The 23,567-nt window shown below is 41.4% G+C and overlaps 2 protein-coding genes across 2 annotated transcripts; both read right to left on the bottom strand.

Annotated features, from left to right (window-relative positions):
- Positions 1-4,285: 4,285 nt before the first annotated feature.
- On the bottom strand, positions 4,286-13,411 carry LOC134077970 (lactase/phlorizin hydrolase-like). The gene is made up of 16 exons (XM_062533603.1): positions 12,847-13,411; positions 12,371-12,441; positions 11,892-11,985; positions 10,821-10,902; positions 10,040-10,727; positions 9,179-9,824; positions 7,508-9,058; positions 7,150-7,418; positions 6,657-6,947; positions 6,312-6,510; positions 5,929-6,131; positions 5,710-5,816; positions 5,461-5,592; positions 5,116-5,339; positions 4,728-4,964; positions 4,286-4,491 (listed from the first exon to the last, which is right to left on the bottom strand). Exons 1-16 carry the CDS (start codon positions 13,409-13,411, stop codon positions 4,286-4,288), a joined length of 5,565 nt encoding a protein of 1,854 aa, XP_062389587.1.
- A 735-nt stretch (positions 13,412-14,146) lies between these two features.
- Positions 14,147-21,023, bottom strand: gjc4b (gap junction protein gamma 4b). Its single transcript, XM_062533767.1, has 3 exons — positions 20,858-21,023; positions 15,789-16,981; positions 14,147-15,693 (listed from the first exon to the last, which is right to left on the bottom strand). Exons 2-3 carry the CDS (start codon positions 16,948-16,950, stop codon positions 15,680-15,682), a joined length of 1,176 nt encoding a protein of 391 aa, XP_062389751.1. The 5' UTR covers positions 16,951-16,981; positions 20,858-21,023; the 3' UTR covers positions 14,147-15,679.
- Positions 21,024-23,567: the final 2,544 nt, after the last annotated feature.

The following is a 23,567-nucleotide window of genomic DNA, read 5'->3' on the forward strand; positions in this document are numbered from 1 at the left end:
AGAACCATGTTAGAAATAAAACGAACCTTGCATCGCATTGCAATAGCCTACTTTGTTCCCTGTATGGCAGTGGCGGATTGATATTGAGAAACTAGTCCCTCAAAATGTAATAAATCATTGAGTTGCAAGGTTAGTTTTATTTCTAAAATTATTCTATCAACACGGACATGTATATCGATAGTCCGACGATTTAATTGACTTGTCTCGGGTGTGCGGTGGAGTGAGTACGACTGTTGTTGATGTCAGACTGATGTTACCGTAGAAATGTGTTAGCTCAAAACCAGCGTTAGCAAAGGGGGACGCTGCAACTGAAGGAAGGGGCTAAACGCGATAAAAACGGTCTCCAACGACCTATATCACCTCGGTGAAGTTGGAAATGAGGTCCTATGTCCAAAATTCCGAACTATTCCTTTAAACTCTCTGTCTATCAACATTAATTAGACTAGCTACATTCAACTTTTAAATGATTTACTCTGTCTCAGGCTTTAAGCGTACACTCTGGCTCTCTTAAGACTAGCCAGTCAAATTGATTACACCTGTATCAACAACTCTCAGAGAGCTGTATCAGCGTCTCTCTTAACAAGAATATAAGGCACATTCCATCCAACCTTCTATCCATTCATCTTCTTCAGACCATTCACTCATCCACCCATTAAACTGTCAATCAATATCTATTAAACAATCTGCCTATCAACATCCATTAAACATTCTATCTATCAACATTAATTAGACTATCTACATACAACTTTTAAAGTATTTACTGTGTGTGCCTCTCAAGCAGCGTTTATATGCCCTCCCTCGCTCCTCGATCCTCAATGATCTACATAAAGAAAGATCAGTGAGGATCGAGGAGCGAGAGAGGACGGGTAAACACTATATGAGAGGCACCTTCTGTCTCAGGCTTTAAGCATACAATCTCATTAAGACTACAGATCCTGTTTCACTACTTCCTTTGTCCACAACTGTTTCAAAATAAAGGTCCTCACTGCAATAATACACTATTAAATCATTTAACCATTGTAACTACTCAACTATTTAACTGTTCAACCATTCCAACTGTCAGTTATCAACTAGAACTATGCCTCCAGTCAACTACACGAAAACTCCATGTACCTAGCAACCAATATATCAACCATTAAAATTAAGTGTTTATGACCGTTTCCATAGCAACCAACATGATTATACTGCAGTAACTTCTTGTTTCCTGATAGTGGCCACCATGGATACCCTAGCAACAAATGTTTCAAAATAAAAGTCCTCACTAGCAAGTTAGCATTGTTAGCATAGTTAACATAGTTAGCATTTTTAGCATAACTGCAAAAAACATCAACTAAGTTAGCTAATCAACCTGGTTAGCATTGTTAGCAATTTTAGCATTGTTAGCATTATTGCTAGAAATCATCAGTTAAGTTAGCTAATCAACCTGGTTAGCATTGTTAGTTTAAGTTAGCATTGTTACCATAGTTAGCATTGCTAGCATAGTTAGCATGTTTAGCATAACTGCTAGAAATCATTAGCTAAGTTAGCTAATCAACCTGGTTAACACTGTGAGCATAGTTAGCATAGTTAACATTTTTACCATTACTGCATGAAATCAGTAGCTAAGTTAACCAATCAACCTGGTTATCATTGTTACCATAGTTAACATTTTAACATGAATAGTAATCATTAGTTAAGTTAGAACTGGGAATGTTTCAGCTTTAAACTGTCTACCTTCACACTATCAACTCTCTGTAAACTATGCAACCACCATGTTTACCCTAGCTACACCTTAGTAACCATATCTACATTATCTATCTATTTTTGCATTTTCATGCACTGGTAATTCCTTGGAATTGCATTTCTAGTTATTATTATTCTCCTAACCAGGTCCTATTTCGCTTCAACCGTTTAACGTAGAAACTTGGTTCAAACTTTGTTACGTAGGTCTTGAAAATAAGACTAAATCTATGTATATTTCAGTTCTGTAAACTTGATACTTTTTGAGATATTAGCAAAATAGTTTTCCCCATTGACTTTTCATAGACCTCTGAAGCTGCCCTCTGCCCATATAAGGAGATCCGGGAGTTAATTGAAGCCAACTGCCCATATATGGCAAGCTTTTTTGTAGGCGAACTTCAGAGGTCTATCGCACTGCACTGCTGATTAAGCTGATTTGCACCTGTATCAAGAGGCAGCTGCTCAAGGCCCTATCAAGTTTAATTGACAGCCAGTTAAATTGAACCTGCATTATCAGCTCTCTCTGTCTACCCATTCACTCATACACACACACACACACACACACACCTGACTGCAGTACTTCATATATACCACACTTCTCCATGCACTCCACAACATTCTCACCTTAACCTAACTACCCCATTTCACTGCATCATAGAAAGCCATGCTCCTTTCATCCACTTAAATCCACTCACACACACACACACACGCACGCACACACACACGCACTCACACTCAGAGGTGGAAAAGTCAAGCTTCAGAGAGTAATAGTCCAATCACGTATTGGTTCTGTGCACTTAAACACAGGTGATCTCACCAATTAGCTGCTCTGCCTGGCTGAAGAGTTGTACTACTTAGAATCAGCTGGTTGGTTGGACTTTTCCACCTCTGTCCCTAAGCCACATACATACAACACACTGCCCCCCCCTTCCCTCACCTTCCTCTGTCCACAACTGTTTGTAAATTTAAGTTTGTTTCACATTTTATCTTATGTCTTGCTTTTGCATGCACTGGTAATTTCCTCGAAATTACGTTTTCTAGTTAGTCTTTTTATCCTTAGATGGTATTTTTTCACAGATTATATTTTGGTACAAGTATTGATGCATAAACTTGAATGTGGTGACCTGGTAATTGCTTATTTGACCTGTGGGTGTCATGTGTAGGCCTAGTTGAAGAATGAACCTGACAAAACAATACCTATTTTGTTCACGCCAATAAGATAATCATCAAGATACAACAGTGTGTGGTGAGTACGTTGGCATTTTTAATGATCAGTGACGATTAAGCCTATGAATTAAAGCTTTTTTTAACTTTTTTGGAAGAGTTCCTTGGTTAATTCATCATTATCAGTAAATATTTTTTCTACCAAAGAGCACCTTCACCTTACTGAAGTTACTGAAGGAACATCGCCGTAGCCCTCCATACTTGTTCTATTGAGTGTGTGGTGAGTTTTCACATTTTTTGATGGCTTGATACTCTTGCTGTTCATCACCAGCACCTGACTCAAGAGAGGCTGTGTACAGGGTCATTATTTCTTTATAGAATACAGTATAATTTATTGCCATTGAATATTGAAAATATCCCTGTCTGAATATGTCAAAGTAATTTGCAGAAAGAGGCAACAATTTATTTCCTACTGACATGTGAATACCAGAACAAGATGTTTCTTTTTTAGAGCATATTGAGTATTAAGTATTAACACGTTTTAAAACATAAGACTTTATGCAAGTAATCGGTATTCCTTTTTTAATTGTCTGTGCTGTTGGTTATATGCCAACATCTCTCACAACATCTCTTTGGGGCCACTTAATTAATAATTCAACCCTTAGATCATCAATCTTAAAACAAACAAACAAAAATTAGCAAAAGTTAACATTCAAACCTTTAATGTCATATGCAAAATCAAACACATTTATTGTCATATCACACACTACTATTAGGAGACTCAACTTTAAAGCCAGCAGATAATAGATAGGTTAATCTGTTAAAAGCAGGTATACAGTTTTGATGTGACTAGAACTCTGAGAACAACACCCAGAATCACAATTCTACCAACAGAAAAATGTTACTTTACAAAACATTAGGTAACATATTTACTGCAATGCGCTGTAGAGAAGCCATGCCCACTGCTCTATTCACAATGTTTAGCCTATCTTAAATTGAACCCTTTAGGCTACCTTTCCTTGACGTTGTTTAGAGTTGGAAAAGCATAAAATGTGTTATAGACCCATGCAAAATGTCTTCTTATGAGATTTAATTGTTATGCTAATTCAAATTATTAAAGGATTTGATTCAGATTACCAGTGATCTTCATCAAATTTAATAATTCTCTATAAACTTCATAATTTAATTAGATATTGCCATTAATATAAACATAAAACGGCATTTTCAAAAGTAGGCTAGTTTTAATGGACATACACTAAACCAATCAATTCAAAATTGTAAATATATACATACAAGTATTTGTCAGATAAAACCAACAATCCGAAACTACTCTGTACAGAATAATAATGAAGTACTGTAAATACACATGTACAACATACAGTAGGCTATGCACTCAGAATCCTTACTGCAGAGCAATATTTTCAGCTGAAGGATGTTTTGATCTCTTGGTAGCCTTGATGCACATAAAGGACACCAGAGCAACTGCAGCAGTCCCAATGATGGTGAGGCTGAAGAGGGTGTTCAGAGCTACCTCTGCATCGGGGACAGACACATCCATACCCAGAAACCTCACCACTAGAGAAGGGGAGATGGTTGGTGTACTCGTTCCTGTAAAGGCAGGAAAACAATGGATCTTGACTGGAAGAGGGGGAGTCATGTTTAACAGTCATACTCAGGGTAACATGAAATGGCAGTATGTCTATCACAATCTTAAGTCTTGGCATTGGCTATCTGAAGTTTTATTTTTAAGCATTTTGTTTTGTCTTGCATTTTCTTGACTCCAAAATGAAGGCCTGTCCCAGAATATTGAACTGTTTGGTATTGTGGTTTTTCCTATTTCTTACCATCTGGGTCAGGGACTAAGCAAGGGTGTGGGCCCTGTGATGGGTCTGGAAAGCCATTGCAGGTGATGATGGTCCCATAGTGCTTCACAGACTCCTTGGGCGTACGGCCCAAGGAGGGATCAGAGTGGTTCACATAGAAGAGACCAAACTTCTCTGAAAAGCCAGTTGCCCACTCCAGATTGTCCATTAGAGACCAGGCAGTGTATCCTTGGATATCAACCTTGTCAATCAGGTGAGCTGAAACAGAAATATCAGTTACTTTAAGAATTGGTCTCCTCCTTGCTATAATGTAAAAACAAATCATATATCAAATCTTATATTTATCATGTAATATTGTATACACTCAAACATCACAAAATGAAAATACTTAACATAAATATATACCAACCTTTTAGTGCCTGATTGATATAATTCTCATAGTAGTGAATTCTGTGGATATCGTTTAGGTTCATAGGGCCTCGTTCAGAGATGCCATTCTCTGTGATGATAACAGTAGGGTTCCCATACTCCTCCTTGATAAATTTCAATATTTTTCTGAATCCAGGTGGAGTAACCTTCAGCCAAGTGGAGCCAGAGTCTAACCAAGTACGGTCAGCAATTGTCCCTGCCCCTCTAGAGAAGGGTTCAAATTCACAGATTGAATGACCTTTGACTTTCTATAAACTAGATATTGAACAATAATAAAGCCATACTACCTAAACCAAAACTGATTTATTGAGTGTTGAAGGCTCACCTATCTGCATCGTAGTGCTGAAGACCTTTGTAGTCCACTTTAAAAGCCAGGACAGTTGTATAATGGTTGAATCCAAAATAATCATAGGTACCTTTGACTCTATTGACTTCTTCAGGTGTAAATTCTGGGAGCCTACAGTATATAGCATGACATGTTAGAGTAACAGTAATTAATGTACGTATTTAGTGTTTGCACTACGTAAAAGTCTGATCTCCAGTGTTTTAGTAGGATCAATGGAAAGGGACAAACCGTGATTTTAGCAATCCAGCTGCTAAACTCCTCTCTCGAATTATAGTTTTCATAACATCACTGTAGTCTCCATTAAACACAGGATGAGCAAACCAGCCAATATAAAACTTAAAAGCGGGGAAAGAAACAGTAATAAGCATATTTCCTTAACCAATTAGTGTGTATTCTAACTCTGTTTTAATATTACTTATGTGTTGACTTGACAAATGACAAACTCACCTGAACCACACGCCTAGCAGCATCAATGTCCTCCTGCCTGTAAGGGTTGCGAGGCTCTGCCCAATCTGAGTTGATGGTAATGGAGATGATGCCACCCTGTGTGGCGCGATACTTGTCATTGTAGAGATGCCAGGCTTCAGCATGAGCCTTTAGGAGGTTATGGCCCACAATATACGGGAGAGTGCCTGGTCTGAAGCTTATACCTATGAAGAGAAATGACACCTTATGAATTAAGCTATACTGTACCTGTAGTACAGACTTCATTAGCAGAGGTAATGCTCAACGCTGGCTCTATTTATAAACATATTTTTAGATATATACAGTTGTGAATTTGTGTATATCTTTGTGTGTGTGTGTGTGTGTGTGTGTGTGTAGTATCATACCAGGTGCAGCACTCCCATATCCATGCCCAATCATGGCCACATTGTATGGCTCATTAATAGTGATCCAGAATTTCACTTTGTCTCCTAAGCTGTCAAAAATGACATTAGCATACTCTTTGAACCGGTCCACTATTGTGTCATTCTCCCAGCCTCCTTTCTCCTGCAGGGCTTGTGGCAGATCCCAGTGGTACAGCGTCACCTGTGGCATTAGAAGAACATACTCAGTGCAGGTATTTCTGTTACAGATGTTACAATGGCACAGAATGAGTGGACAAAAAAAGGTAGAAACATCTTATTATTTGAGTACTCTCACTATTCTTGAAATGAAAAACGAAGATGTTTGACCTGAGGCTTAATGTTGGCAGCCAGCAGAGCGTCTACCAGACGGTGATAGTAGTCCAGTCCTGGCTTGTTGATGAAGCTATTGGTCCCATCAGGTAGAATCCTGGACCACGAGATGGAGAACCTGTAATGGTTGACTTTCAGTCTTTTAAGCATGTCCACATCTTCTGCGATCTTGTTGTAGCTGTCACAGGCAATGTCTCCGGTGTCATCATCCCACACCCGTAGTGGTGTATGAGCGAACTGGTCCCAGATACTTAGACCCTTCCCATCTGACCTCCAGCCACCTTCAATCTACCAAATGAAGAGATTGATTTGTATGTGTACTGTAAGTGCATGATCCTATTGGACCTGGTCTTAGATGTTATCAAAAGAATACCTTTGTAAGTCTATAGTATTGCTAATGAGGTAGTGTGAAAATAACATCATGTATGTTTCTAATGTTTCTTTGTAATGTTATTTTGTTTGATGTTATGTGTTGTTTCACTTTTTTTACCTGATATGATGCTGTTGCCGTACTCCAGCGGAAGCCTTCTGGGAAATGACCATAGATCCGTTTCTCCTCATCTGGTAGTGGAAAGCCATTATGTTTGATGATTTGGTAATAGTAGTGAGCAGATCGCTTTGGTGTCCTTGGACGGGAGGGATGTTCAAAGTCAACATGATGGAGTCCAAATCCCACCTTATAGCCATTCAGCCATTCAAAGGAATCCATGAGGGCAGAAGCCATGTAGCCTTTCACTTTCACTCCATCCAGGCTGTGAGCTGAAACATAAACCACATAATCAGCATACATTCACACTGTGCAGCTGACTGAATTGAAGAAAAAAATGTAAACAAGTGAATAGTTCTACCTTTTAGGGCTTCATCTATATATGTCTTGTAGAAAAAATATCTGTCTGTGTCATCAACTGTGGTTTCAGAGTCTGTAGCCACTCCATTTTCAGTAATATAAATATCAGGGTCACCATATTCCTCCTTTATCCAGTTCAGAAGTCTTCCGAGTCCAAATGCTACAGCTTTTTGGTCATTCAGAGCAGTGGGATGAGAATCTGCCTCCTCTTCCCAACCCAGGTCCTGGTCAGTTGCATATGATGGAGGAAAAAGCGCAGTTGTCACATGATGAACCACTTTTGTAGTATAAGCATTGATGCTGAAAAAATCAGCAGTCCCTTGTATATATGTTTTGTCTTGATCAGTGAAAGTTGGTAGTCTGGACACTTCTAGACCCTGAAGGTCACTCTTGTTGCCAACTTGCCACTTCATGGCATCAGGGTAGTCGCCATTTTTGAAGATGGGGTGGGCAAACCAGCCCAGCTGGAACTGGAGGGCTCGGTCAGCAGCCGTTATTTGTCGAGGGGTGTTGGGATCTTTTGGCTCAACCCAATCTGCATTGAGACTGATGGACACCTGTCCTACTTGAGTTGGTCTGTACTTGTCATCATAGGTGTGATATGCTTTTGCATGAGCTTTGAGGAGATTGTGTGCAATTCTGTAAGGGGTGTATCCTGGATCTTTAACACTGGGAGGAAACTGGCCCAGTCCATAACCAGACCAAGCAGTAGTTTGAGGTTGGTTGAATGTGATCCAGAACTTGACTCTGTCACCAAAGGTGGCAAAGCAGAAGTCACAAAAGTCATTGAAGATGTCAATCATGTTGGGATTTTCCCATCCACCATCGTCCTGTAGAGCCTGAGGAAGGTCCCAGTGGTAGAGAGTCACCATTGGGTTGATTTTATTGGCAATTAGACCATCGATCAGTTTATTATAATAATCTACTCCCTTCTGATTCATAGAGGATCTATGGCCATTCGGAAATATTCTTGACCAGGACAAGGAAAATCTGTAGGACTTCACTCCTAGAGCTCTTAGCATGTAGAGATCCTCTTCCACCTTATTGTAACTGTCACATGCCACATTGCCAGTTTCATTGTTTGGGATGTTCCCAGGCTTCTGAGTGAATGTGTCCCATACACTTGATCCTTTTCCATCTGTGTTCCACGCACCTTCAATCTGATAGGCTGACGAAGAGACACCCCACTGGAATCCTTCAGGGAATGTTCCGTAGTGGTAAAGTTTCCTCTGGAATTTAGTTTGATGTGAAAATTTTTCCCAAACCACTTTGGATAAGGATGGGACCTTTGATGGAGCCAGGACTTGGTGCTTTATTGTTACTGAATTTGGAACATATGACACTGTTCTTGACTGAAGATTTTCAAAGCCATTCATTTGAACTACACGAGAGTAGAAGTATGCAGATGCTTTTGGAGTGCGAGGTCTATTGATGTCTTCAAAGTCAACATAATGCAAACCATATCTTTGGCTATAGCCTTGTGGACCTTCGAAACCATCCATTAGGGACTGAACAGTGTACCTCTGCACATCAATGCCGTCAACAATGATTGCTGAATAGAGGGGAAAAAAACATTTTAGCAATCGGGTTAAAAACAATATTTTACTTTTGCTGTTATCTTAATGTAATATCTACAGTACATGTTCAAAATGGAGCAAATAGATCTATTTACCTTTCATTGCCTCATTTATGTAACTCCTGAGGAAGTTAATGCGTTCTGTGTCATTGAAGCTTTCACCATTGTAATACATTGGCATCCCATTTCCAGTAATGTGTATTGGCACTTTGGTGACTGTGTACTGTGCTGAGATGTACTTGAGCAGACGACGAAGTCCCCATGGCACTGGGTGAATCCAGTCAGAGTCTATGGTTGGCCAGCTGGGGTCAACGTGAGACTGGAAGTCTCCAACACCATGAGGTCCTGGAACACACTGTCCGCTACTCCCATTTACAAGACGGGTGGTGTAGTGGTTCAGCCCAAAGAAATCTGCTGTTCCTTTGATCCGCAGTTTCTCAGCTTCTGTGAACACGGGAAGTCTTGCTACCACATTGGGCTGACACTCCTGCTTTTTCTTTTCAATCTGAGCCTTGAACTTTGCTGGATAGTCTCCATTCACAAATATGGGGTGTGCATAGCAGCCCAGCATGAAGTCCAGGTAGCGTTCAGCTGCCTCAGTGTCCTGAGGACTGGTGACGTTCAGAGGCTCAGCCCAGTCTGAGTTCAGAGCTATCCCCACTATCCCACCCTGCTGTGTCCTGTAGTTATCATTGTAGACATGCCAGGCCTCAGCATGGGACTTGAGTATGTTATGGGTCACCTGAGAAGTCAAGTGTCAATATCAATGTTTTATTATTGCTTTGGTGTACGACTAACATAGTTCTAAGAACTGAAAAAAGTCAAAGATCAAAGTATCACCTCAACACTGACATCATAGTTGATATACAAACAACTGCATGGCATTTGGACATGTTGCTGTATGTCTTATAAGAAACAATGGTTGAATGGTTGAATAAATGTTAACTGAAGTTTTACCTGATAGGATGAAACTACTGGGTCCGTGACTCCTGGTGCATGCTGACCAGTGCCATAACCAGAGTGGCTCACGACCCACGGACTGCTGAAGGTGTTCCAGGTCTTCACTCTGTCTCCAAATCTGGAGAAGCAAAAGTCTGCAAAGTCTTTAAACGCCTCCACAATGTTGGAATTCATCCAGCCTTCATTGTCTTGTAAGGCCTGAGGAAGGTCCCAGTGATAAAGGGTGACAACGGGCTCTATGTTTGACTGACGGAGTGTGTTGATGAGGTTGTCATAATAAAGGGCTCCTTTCTCTGACAGGCTCCCCCTGTGGCCAGTAGGGAAGATTCGGGCCCAAGATATGGAAAACTGAAAGGTTTTGGTGTGTAGACCTCTGAGCAGGTACACATCATAGTCCACCTTGTTGTAGCTGTCACAAGCCAGGTCAGCAGTCTGGTTATCAAACACATGACCCTGGTGTCCAAAACGGTCCCATATTGTTTCCCCCTTGCCATCTTCAGACCAGCCGCCCTCCACTTTGAAAGACTCACTGGAGACGGCCCACTGAAAGCCCTCAGGAAATGATCCAATCAGGAAGTCATCACGCTCAGATGGGGACTGAGAGCTAAAACTCTGCCAAACGTTCTCATATGTGGATGAGAAAGTGTTCCTCTCAGGCTCATCACTTGTTAAGATTTCTTTGTGACTAAATGGCAATAGAATGAGAATTCATGAATGAATGATGACAAATCATGATGTGTGTACACTGGATATAAATGTATTATATAGCTTTTCGCACCTCATTGGCTTTTCCTCTTCTAACATTCCAAATATGTTAGTGATGTCAAATCCCCGGATTGGTAAATCTTTGCTGTGTAAAACTTAACATATACCAACATAAACAATTTACATTTTTGAAGTATTACAGCAGTTCATGCAGTTACTATGATAGATTGCAAAATCAAATCAAATTGGCCATTTTGAATAAATATTACACGTTATCGCTATCTATTATCTCAGTTTCAATCTGTATGATTGTGACCATGAAAAAAAAAACACAACCTCCATGAGCAATGTTGTATGTACAATGTACAAAGTTGATGGCTTTGTCTAAATGTACAAAGTATATTTAGTTAAGCTACGTAAAGTCATGATATGCTTTGTGAGTTTGTGTGTAAAAATAATAATAAAAATATATATATATAATGAAAAGACTGAGATATCTGAAACAGGCGGTATATCTGTAACCAATAACCATTGCTTAGAACTTAGAATGAAAAATCATTCATTTCTGTTTGGAATATTATAGAATAGAATAGAATAGAATAGAATAGAATATATACTTTTTTGATCCCGTGAGGGAAATTCAGTTCTCTGCATTTAACCCAATTTAACCGAATTAGTGAACACACAGCACACAGTGAACACACAGTGAGGTGAATCACACAACCCAGAGCAGTGAGCTGCCTGCCCAACCAGCGGCGCTCGGGGAGCAGTGAGGGGTTAGGTGCCTTGCTCAAGGGCACTTCAGCCGTGGTGGACTGATCGGGGATCGAACCAGCAACCCTCCGGTTACAAGCCCGATGCGCTAACCAGTGCACCACGGCTGCCCCATTATGATCGTTGTACAGAATATGGGATGGTTTGGTAAAGTTGTGAAGTGGAATTGGTACTGAAAAAGAAATAAGCAATTTGAGCAACCAGCTATATTCAACTTTCTGAGAGGAAATCTCATTCATGTCCATGCCATGATCATCTCTGTTCAGTCATTGTACCCGACTCCTCAGTTATCTTTTGTTTTCCATATGTTATCTTGGTGACCTCTCTACTCTATTCAGGTGAACAGTGACGGTGCATAAGGTTCATTCACCTCTCAACACACTGGTCAGGGGCTGGAGCGTTTCTTCTTTTGAGCACTGCTTGATGTTCAGGTCGTAGATTAAAACTGGCTGGCCAATGACCATCTGAAATAACATTATCCAATGTGGCATTTCATTATGAATGAATAAGATACATGTATGTGATAATAGTCAAAACCTACATATGGTAAAATTGAGAGATACAATAGTACATTACCTGTATATCTGTCAGCTCTTGTAATAGACTTGATTTAGTGGTACAGTCATATTTAGCACATACAGATAGAAAATCCATAAAAACCTAAGTAAAACATATTCAAGGACAGTGTTCAGCAAGGTTCAGAACTGATCTACAATTCATTCCAATGTTTTGGATACATCTTATTTATTACCCATGAAGCATGCCATTGTTATCACATTCAAAAAACTAGTGTAGTCCAACTTCCAAGAGTGAGATATTTGACAAATATCTAAAGATCATTAACCATACCATGGACAAAGTGTCATGTTGAAAAACTGCACCAAACTCATTGGCCTTTAACCCAAGGGATACTTGACCACCTGGTGAAGGTAAATCATGATTAAGTTAATCATGACACAAATTTGAATCAGTGAGAATGACACTTTGTGGAACAGAAATGAATGAAAATAACAACAAAGATTACAGATTTACAGACATCTGAAATATACAGTCAATTAATCAATGTAAGTTAACATGCAGCACTATACATGACTCAGTCTTCTCAGTGCCAGAACTTACTTACAGCTTTATATTTTTTGCAGATCATTATATTGAATTCATTTTGTGTTACGTTACAAAAGTACATCAATTAAGAACGGATTCTGTCAGAAGCGTCACAACACAGCATTCATTTTGAGACAATATTGGACAAGTTGATAAAGTAAATATATTTTAAAGTTTAATTAAGAGGGAGCAAAGAGATAAGAAATGATCATATATTTTACCTTTGTCACTGATCATGTGGTAGAGCTGGTACACTCTGGTGTGAGCTTGGAGGGCATTTTGGACAGATGGTGCATCAAATTTTGCATCCCCCTTCAATTCACCTAGATGACTGAATGTGATCCAGTACTTGACCGAGTCTCTGAACTCTGCAAACACAAATTCTGCATAACGCTCAAAGGCCTCTGGCAGTTGAGGACTGTCCCAGTCCCCAAGTGTGGCCCTGAGTCCCTCTGGAACAGCTGAGCGGTGTAAGACCACCAGGGGCTGCAGGCCTGATTCAGTCAGCTGCTCCAGAAGGGTCCTGTAGCAGCTCACTGTGTCCCGATGGGGCCGACTGGGGTCTCCTGTGGGGAGGATGTGGGACCAGGAGAGGGGCACCTTGTAGTGCGTCACCCCCCGACTCTGAAGATACTGGAAGTGGTCTCTGAGCTTTGAGGGCAGTGCATGGCTGCAGTCAAAGACGTCGCCTCTTTCTGAAGCTCCAGAAACCCAGGATTGACTGGTGGCATGATTTCTGCTAAAGTCCCTCAGAAGATTGTTTGTTAAGGGCCCTGCAAGAAGCATGAACTCATTTGGTTTTTCAGTTTTACTGCTACAACCACGAAAACTTGCACAAAGCACGCACAAAAAGATGATCCTTAGTAGCTTCTCCATTTCCACACGGCAAGAATGAGCACAAAGTTCTAACAGAATTTATAGCCATCGTTTGCAGACACAATCATGCAATATAACCGGCTGTCACAAAGTACTTTTTACTGCATCTCACGCAGACTCTGACCTCTGATGGAAATCCTAATGCAGGGAGATATGCTGATAAAATAATCAGTGAGTTTAGCCGAGGCAAGGCTAGGTCACAGACAGCATGATAAAGGTGCAAAATGATGTAGAAAATAATCTACAAGTAACCACTCTAAAAATCAATGCCTTCCATAAATGGACTTGTTAAAGGTGCTCTCATCAATGTCACACTTTTTTCTGGCTAAAAAGACCTGTAGACAGCTCAGTCTCCAAAAACAAGGCCACAAGGACAAACAGTTCCAGGAAATCCTCAACACAATGCGTGTTTAGGAGTCTCAACTGCATGGGAGGTGGAGGGAGTAGCAAGCTAGCTCTCTTTTGTTTCAACAGAAGTGATGTTACCCAGCACCTCTTAGAGCGCCTTTAATATCCTTTCTGCTTTTCACAGCCCAGCATATTTGCCATATTTCCCCTGGTAAAAAGGCTTGATGAAGTTAAACTGTGTGCATAGCATATTACAGTCAAAACGGCCAAATATTCAGATATCAGGAAATAAGTGCATTTTTACCAGTTCAAAAGTGTTTATTTATAGAAACAGCACAAAAAAATACTATTTGTACAAAAAAAGTATAAAAACAGGAGAAATATCAAAAATACCATGAGATGAATTTTTTGCCTCAAGGCTTACAAATGCAATGAAATGTATCAATGGAACAATAGCTGACATTTCTTTTTCAAAACTTCTTGTATTGCCCCAGTCATAAGTGTAAGCTATATTGTTGCCAGACACAATATCAATATTGCCACAGGTCAAGTACCGATATGTAAGATGGAACACATATTATTCATAATGGTGTTGCATAGAAACACTTTATAATCAGGTATGCGTACAAAACGACAAAGGAAGTCAAAACACCAGGCATATGGCTTGTTCCCCTGTTAGTCTTCCTAGTGCTTTTGGATTTAAAGAACAGGCAGCTGCTCCACACTAAACTCCTGGGCATAACTGGCACATGTGAACATGATTAGACTGATGAGATTGTTCTAAAATAGGAAAGTCATGAAAAGAAAAAAAATGTCAGAAAATACACCTGACAGCGAACCATTTACACTTATCGAAAGCTTATGTTCATACTGTGTTACAGTCCACAGATGTACTCCTTATGTACAAAAAAGGAAAGGGATCGTACAAAAGATGAGAAATATAAAGCAAACGCTTCAGAAACATTAACATTAAGATTCACAAGTATTTCAAGCATTTCCCAGGTTTGTTTCATTCATTTTGGACAAAGGCACAAAACGTGGCTTCCTAACACAACATGTAACAAATGCCATGGTCACTGATCTATGTTGCCAAAAAAAAAAAAAAATAATAATAAAAAAAAAACTTTCATGCACAACTGGATGCACAGTTCACTGATGCACCAGTTAGTGCTGAACTTTCTTACAGAGTGGTGGAAAGTTCTTACCTTCTAATAAAAGCCACGTTTCGTACCAGATCACAGCTATATAATAGGCATACTCACTATGGGTCTCTAGACTAAACATTAATGACCGCTTGTCCTATGACACATACTTGACACCACATAACATCTACTGTGGCTCTTGACCCCCAAGTCAAGCCTCTCTTTTTGGAATGACAAATGTAAACTCCAGTTAAAGTTTAAGGCATTTTGAGATGCAAACCTCAGTCCTTCATCAGAAGAGAGGTAAAAACTGCCTATCAATTCCTATGACACATTTTTTTTTTAAAAAAAGTAAAAAGTACTGCACAGTCGCCTTCTGGATGAGATAGGTATTGAAAGCAGCTCCTCTACCATTGGCTCTTGGGCACTTTGGATAGTCAGGCGTACTGGCTCTCAAGTATGGCTGGTGGGTGAGATGTTCCTTTACAGAGTTTGGCATGTTTCCTTGATCTTCACTCGCCATAATACTGTGAGGCAGTCCTTCCACCAGTGCACGCACGCACGCACGCACGCAGTTTGTACCACGCAGACACACATTCACACCCACACAAATGTCCCTTAAGAATCTGTCCATGTCCCTTCTTCACGGGGGAGAAGGCAGATGTTGAAGCAGACTAAGTTGAGGAGTTCAGGCTCGGATACCTAAAGTACAGGGGAGAAAAAAAAACAGGTAAGCTTCTGAAATTTCATATAATTTAACAACTCCGGTCATGCTGCCGTGTACATATTCTACTGACCTTTTTCACAGGTTCCTCCCTGTTTCTCCTGAGCAAAGTTGAGTCGATTCTGTTCGGCAGCTGTGCCGTTCGACTCAGGGCTGCTGCTCCGTGATGGGCTGCTCTCCTCGTTCTGATAGGCCAGGTCCAGGTGCTGCTGGGCCAGCTTCAAGTGGCGCCGCAGTCGGTCCAGCTCTCTGGATGACGCCTCATCCCCAAATGACTCCCGGCCAGAGTCGCCCAGGTTGTCCCGGAAGTCTGAGGGCTTCATGCCACCAGGCAGCTTTCCGTCCTTCTTGACGGCCGTGTGGTAACCGGGAGGGGCGCTGGGCACCTGGCGGCAGATGGAGGGCCGCTGGCTGGCCATGGCCACGTTATTGCGGTGTTGGGACGAGCGTCTGCGGAAGGCGTCACGGATGCCGCTGATGCCCAGATGGAGGATCTCCATTATGGTGAGCAGAAGGCAGAGGCAGCTGACAGCATACATGATGAGCAGGAAGATGGTCTTTTCGGTGGGGCGTGACACAAAGCAGTCCACCGTATGTGGGCAGGGGCTGCGTGTGCAAACGTAAGACGGGATCACCTCCAGGCCATACAGGATGTACTGGCCGAACAAGAACGCCACTTCCAAACCGGCGCGGATCAGGAGCTGGAACACGTACACCTTCATCAGGCCATCACGCTTAATCCGTCTGCGTCCATCGTGCTTCTTACTGGGCTTCTCCGTGTCTTTGTCCTTATCCTTCTCCAGCTCAATCTCCTCTTCGATCATGGGGTCCTCCTCACCGTTGTCCTCTGCCTCCTCGTAGTCCCGAGCTGCACCACGTGTGACCATGGGCATACGCTTCCGCGTCCGTGGCTGGTACTCGCTGTCGTCCCTACGGGCAATGCGGTGCATGGCGAAGCCGAGGTACATAATGGTAGGTGTGGTGATGGAAATGATCTGGAAGATCCAGAATCGCACGTGCGAGAGTGGCGCAAAGGCATCATAGCACACATTCTCACACCCAGGCTGTTGCGTGTTGCACACAAATTTGCTCTGTTCATCATAGTAGATGGACTCTCCACCCACAACTGTTAGCACAATCCTGAAGACAATGAACATCGTCAGCCACACCTTTCCCACAAAGGTGGAGTGGTTGGAGATCTCCTCCAGCAGGCGCGTTAGGAAGCTCCAGCTCATGGTGCTGGTAGGTCGTGGGTCCTCTCAACACCTTCAGGAAAAACAGATATACATCATTAGGCTTTAAAACACAGATAAGGGTCAAACTGCTTTACAGGGCAACACAAACCATTATGAATCATGCCTTTAGACAGTGCAGAACACTGCTTTTAGGCAACGACAAATTTACTGACAACATGCATAACTAGAACTCCTAAACACCAAGCGTGGGCTTAGCTGATCAGTCATGCCCTCCATTTTATAAGAAAAGAATCAAACATTAGGACACCCAAAAAATAACCTGTAAGCAGCCTGCAGGATGTGAGCACAACTGTAAGAGTGTGCCGTATTTGTGCCTCTGAGCCTCACAATTCGCAGAGTAATGAGGAAAGCCATGTAGTTTAATAGGCCCAAAAAAGCCATACAATCTCTTTGGACATAGAATGCGCTACTCTATACTGTGATTTAAAACAAACGAGTCAACCTCTTAACAACCTAACGAGTCACTGATCCCATGCTTAAGGGCCAGTTACCATGGAATAATTCAAGAAATGCATAGTTTGACCGTTTTCATCATTTTCATGACAGATAAAGTCAGACAATCCAAAAGAGCATATTAATATCGAAATACTGAATCAAAACATCTCTGCCTATTTAATCCACTAGAGGGAGCCATTGTTGTGCTCAGAATGCCATGGTGTTCTCAATTTTGCTTACTCAATTTTGTTTACATTTTGTGACATTCTATGGGGTTACACTGATAACACCCAAGGATTTGAGGTTATACCTCAATACAGGAAAAATAACAATGTCGAAGTTAACTGGATGGAATATACTGAGAACTAAAAATTCGCTGGGTGAGAAACAGCTCAAAGCTTCTTGGCACCTCAACTGTAGAAACACCTGTTTTAAAGATTATTAATTAAAACAATAAGAATGACTCATCCTTAAGCCTGGGTGATGTGTCTATACAGTATTTTCACACCTCTCCCATAAAACTCCCATAATAACAGTTTAGTGATCGCACCTCAGCAGCAGGTTCAGCTGCTACTTACCAACACAGATTAAGGCTTGCATAACTCAAAGGTTCAAGTCTCAGTTTTTTGGCTTTTAAGATCAGCTTTCAATTATCCTACAGCAATCAAATGACAATGCCAGCAAGTCTGAGAGCGCTGGGTCTTACCATTCATAGCTGTGACTTCTCACAGGGCAAGTTCAGCTCATTATATGGTCACATGAAATGTCCTAACGGGTGGAGAGCCAAAAGTAGGCATGACTTCTCGACTTCTTAAATCAACTTAAGCAGCTTCTCTAAACATGCGGCCATTCAAAGCCACATTCCGACACTGATTTAAAACTGCTGTGAGAGGGCAAACACAAGGCTGGCTCCAATAGCTGCATCCTGACCCCCAGGGTTTAGCACCTACTTACTACATCCCCATGCCATCAACAGCTATGCGTGAACATCAAAGACACAAATGCCTTCACCTCGCTCCCAACTGCCAGAACAGTCAGGCCCAAGAGATGCTATTCAGAACATACTGAGTGCATGAAAAGGAGTACCAAAGAAATCATTAACCTCTAGACAACACTCCCACTCACCTTCAGTATAACAACTACACTGTAACTTAACTATTTATTACATTTTGCCAACTAGTTTAGAAAAAATGAATCATACATCTTTATTTAAAACTCTACTTTAAAAAATAGGTTTAAATACAATTTAGAAATGACCATTTAGAAATGGTCAGTTCCAGCCCATGACCATTTAATTTTAAGCTGTTCAGGACAGTCATAAGAATAGGAGTAACTGACTAGGCCTAAATGACCACACCTGCTCATCTGGTTTAACGACAAAACACGTTTTCATGGTGCTCCACTCATGATTTAACACATTTCAAATATGGGAGTGCCATAAGCTTAGATGATGTCGGGAACATACACCCACCCAGAACAAATCCCTGACGAAACAACCAGTCTAAGAACCCTCATCAACACTACTTCTAGTTCAGTCCAAAGCCTTGAGTATAGTGGCATGCAAATGCCTTGCTGGTTGTGAAACAGTGCCCTCCTCTTAGTGAACAGGCATGCTGCAGCATGTCAGACAGGGCTACATGGGTGCCTGCTCTACTGAGGAATGAGATGGAAGGCATAAACAATGGAAGATTGTGTCTTCACAATGCTTATAGATTAGACAGAGTGTCCCAGGATTGCAGTTCATTGACTGGTGAACACTGAACTCATCTCTGGGTAGCAGTGTTGGCTGGAAACATCACAACAACCAAACGCAATTTGTTCTCCAGGAGAAACATCGTCTTTTTTGCCTTTGCTCCACTCCAGCTCACAGCTCCTTTCAAGTTGAACTCCACAGGAAGTTGTGTGTCCCCGTCCTTCTACAGTCCTTCTTTAAAATAAGCTTCATGATGCTACCCCATCTTGTTTCCAGCTGTGTCCTTTTACTGCTTCACACACCTGTGTGTGTGTGTGTGTGTGTGTGTGTGTGTGTGTGTGTGTGTGTCTTTACAAACAAACGGTGAAGGTGGGTGTTTCACTACACTGAATCCAACCTGAAGCACGCCTGATTTCTCACACTTCTGATCTACCTTGAGGAAGGTGAGGAAGATAAAGTACATTGCAGTTTACATTCGGGTAATAGCACGTCCCACGGAAAGCATAGCTCTAAAGCATCAATCACTCCAAAACAGTCCAAATTCCATGTGGAATTTCAGCAGACCAAAAGATTGAGGTCGTTTCTTAACAGGGCGATGAAATGGGCCTTCCAGAACAGAACAGCTTTGTAAAGTGCCTGGGTGAACGTGGTTCCCGTTGGAATCCAGCACCCTTTTGGTCTTTAGCAGTTTGACTTTAACACACTCTCAAGTTATGATTGAGCGTACGTTTTTTCAGCGAGGGTTTTGTGTAATAGAACTCATTTAGAAGGGCCTGTTACTTCACTTGTAACATCCCCATTTCTCTTTAACGATGGGTTACAGACATTAAGCTTAAAGTGACGATTCTTCGCATAGCAAAGGCGTGAAACATCAACAAGTTTGACATTAACACGCATATATTTTTCAGTATTTCACAGTACAATATGATCCCACTATAACAGTAGAAAGCTGTTTTTTTTTTTATGTGAGCGACCAGTTTTCCAAATCTCAGCACCAGGACCACACCAGGAATGTGGTTGGGGACGGATGCCCATCAAATGCTAACACGAGAATTAACGAATGTAAAAATAAAGAGACATCAGAAGTATATACATCCATGAATTTAAAGACGATAGCAACTATAGTTGACAAATAGGTAGGAAAGTATTTCTGGTGGCAAACTTCCCTGCGTTGTCCCTCAAAAGTGCAACGTGTCGCCTCCACCAGTAAGCTAGTCATAACGCTAGCTAGCCGACTACCTGGGGAGACCATGGAAGGAGCTCGCGGTTTTCCTCACACATGCAGTGTTTCTTCGGAAACAACTACCAGCCACGCGGTGATGGAGAGGTGATATGAAGGTAATAAATGCGTATGCAACTTAAAGTAAAATATAAAAAGTTGTTGTAATCACAGAAAGTGGTCTCCGAACATTAGTCATAAAACTCCCGCGTAACTAATGTTAATGGGGATTTAAAACATTAAGTATTGTCCTAAACCTGACGCAAACGAATGTGCAATTTCATCCCCGTAGCTGAGCTCAACTATTGATAAAGACTGATGGCAAACATTCCGGTGCAAGTAGCCTATACTGTAGCCTAGTTGAAAGGTTTAATGGCAACAACGTTCATTTTCATCCTAAATAAATACCATGGTTCATTACTAGTAAATCAAACGCGCTGCTTCAGTGGCTCACCATTACAAACAGTAACGTTACCCAAGTTAAATAGCACAGGCTATAACGTTTAGCTGTTGTTTAGAACAAAGGCGAAATGACTTACCTAAAATATAGGCTAGTAGCCCGTCTTTGCGCTGCCGATTTTCTTCAATATTTGTGATCCACGGTAGTATACAATTTTCTTCTCACTTTTCCCTCTTCTGTCCTTATTGAACAAAAGCGTACGCTTGTATTAACCCATTCAGTCCAATGTGGTACCATGTGACCTTCCCAGCAGAGGCAGACTCCTAAATACGGGGGAAACAAAGAACATCCCCAAATCCCTTTTCCTCCTCCCCCTCTGTCTTGTGTACCCCACCCCCTTTTGGGGCCCAAGAAACCTGATAGCGTGAGCTGTGTTGCGATTCGTTCCTTCTTCCATCCCACTCCTGATGCAATCCCGATTTCCTAAACCATTTCCCAACCCCACACATTTCTTTTTAATGCTTATTAATGGTAAGCAATTTGAACGCAACTGGAGCAATATGTGTTTGATTAGGCCATTAATTTAGAATTAAAACAATTGAGTTAGGCTATAAAAAATTATATGTTTTATTTGTTGGACTAATTTTCAAGATCAAAACTTGAATGATCTTTGCCTTTAATGATCATTTTGCCTACTACAGACAATGCCAGCGTGTGGCATTTGTAGGATAGTCTAGCGCTGTTGTGACTTTGTGCTCAGGACAGACCCATGGCAGCATGCATGCAAAGAACATCACCTCACACCAACTTGGGGTGGAGAGGGAGGGAATGAATATTAAGAATGAATAGTTTAAGCAGTAAACACAAATAATGTCAGAGATGGCAGCAACAGAAATGCAGTCACTGAGTAGGCTATTTGGTGAGTCAGAGACTTTCTAATTAGATGACACATGCAGCACTCAAAGAATCTCTCATAGAAATATTGGGGTTCGTTGATATGTGAATACATCGTGCCAATCATGTGTTGTGCCACATGTGCAGTTCTGCCCAAAATAGATGGCCGATAAGTCCCCAAAATGCACTGCAATATGGCCTCTGAGTGGAGGGACTTGCTCAAAAGGACTCTTCGTGTTGAGTGGCTGTTCAGAAGAGCTGGTCAGAAGACCTTGGGTGTTCAGTCTCACTTACAAACCACATCCTTCCCAGTTTTACACATCTTTGCTCACCAAATAGCTGTTTGCATTATGTAGCTTGCAGTATGACATAGGGTCTTACTTGTGCAGTATAACAGCCATAATGTGACACTTAGAGGAAAATTGAAGGACAATCTGAGTGATTACTGTAAGACAGAGAGAAGCGTTAACAGAGGTGATTAGAGTTGTTATAAGTGTGTGAATGCCATTGACAACAGCAGTAACAAGGGCAGACATTCACACCACTGCTGAGAACCCATTTAACTACTTGAATTCCTCTGGGATGCCAATAGTTCACTGTATGAATGTCTTGCAGAGCTTCATGGGAATCTTATCAGGCACAGAGCTTAATGTGTTACTGCAGCAACATTTCTCAGAAATATGAAGCAGGTGCTGTTCATTTTGTGGACATTTAAAGTGAATTAGCACATTGTTCACATGAGAAATATGATACTGTAGCACCTTGCAAATGACTGCTACGGTAGTAATATGCAAAACGTTAATATATTTTAGCAATTGTCAGTGACATGATTTAATATAAAAGGATCGTGCTTTTGCTCCAGTCTTGCTCATATCTAGCCCGAATCATGCAGCTAAACTGGAGTATTTAATATCCACCGTTAACACTTGGGAACAAAAGAATTTCTGCGTTCCCTCCCCGTGTTGGCAGGACTCTATTGTCCAGCATTGCATAGGACTTTAGTGTGTTTTAAAACATGGATTGATTAATGGGGGTGCCCATCAAGGGAACTCTCATCACATACACACTGGTAGCTCACTTTAACCTATGGCTTCCCCACTCACTTTGCCAGCACTAACAGTGTGACCAGGCAGTGTGATGAGAAATCAGGTCAAATGCCATGACCGAGAGTGATATCTCCGGATCAGTGCAAGTGCCCACTCGTGATGTCTATCCAACAACAAGAAAAAACCTGTAGGCCTGACGTGCCACAAAGTTACTTCTGCAATAGAACATGGTCAACTTTTGCTCTGCATGACAACACAGCTTCCCCATTAAAGAAGCTGTGCTCAGCAGTTTTTGAGGCTTCCCTGAGATGTATTCTGTCTGAAGTCTAAGTCAAATGGACACCAACACTGAGAGATGTCTCAGTAGAGGAAATAGCTCAACCTGCTTATGCAAGATTGAAAGAAGGAATACTACTTGTCATTATCTGAGGGTTATTTTACAAAATGCTGCAGTTCTGTAGCTGCACGTTTGCTGGGCAGATGTTTTGCCTTTTCTGCTTTGCCTTTTCTGTTTGTCAGACTTTCTGAGAAGCAGCTTACTCATGCGACTGTTTGTATTGCTCACACAGATTCCTCTGTATCACTTAAGCCCATAGCTGAAAACGTGTACGTGTGAAAATACTCTGGTCTTGCAGACTCATGCCATTCTGCGGTCCGTTTGAAACATCAGCGATAGAAGGGGGTTCTGAAAGGCCTAATGTTATTGGCACATACCTGAAGCTATCACCATGCCAACATGTGGCGGAACTATGTGGCTTTGTCATATTAATCCCGCTGTTGTGTTCCATTTGTATTCACCACATACCAAGATCAGACACATTGAGTTGCGCTATAGGAAGCTGCACAATAAGTTTTAAAGTCCTTTTTGGTCTTTCTTTACCCATCTTTATATCCTATAAACTAAAGATA

The sequence above is a fragment of the Sardina pilchardus genome, chromosome 4, assembly GCF_963854185.1.
Source record: "Sardina pilchardus chromosome 4, fSarPil1.1, whole genome shotgun sequence".
NCBI lineage: Eukaryota > Metazoa > Chordata > Actinopteri > Clupeiformes > Clupeidae > Sardina > Sardina pilchardus.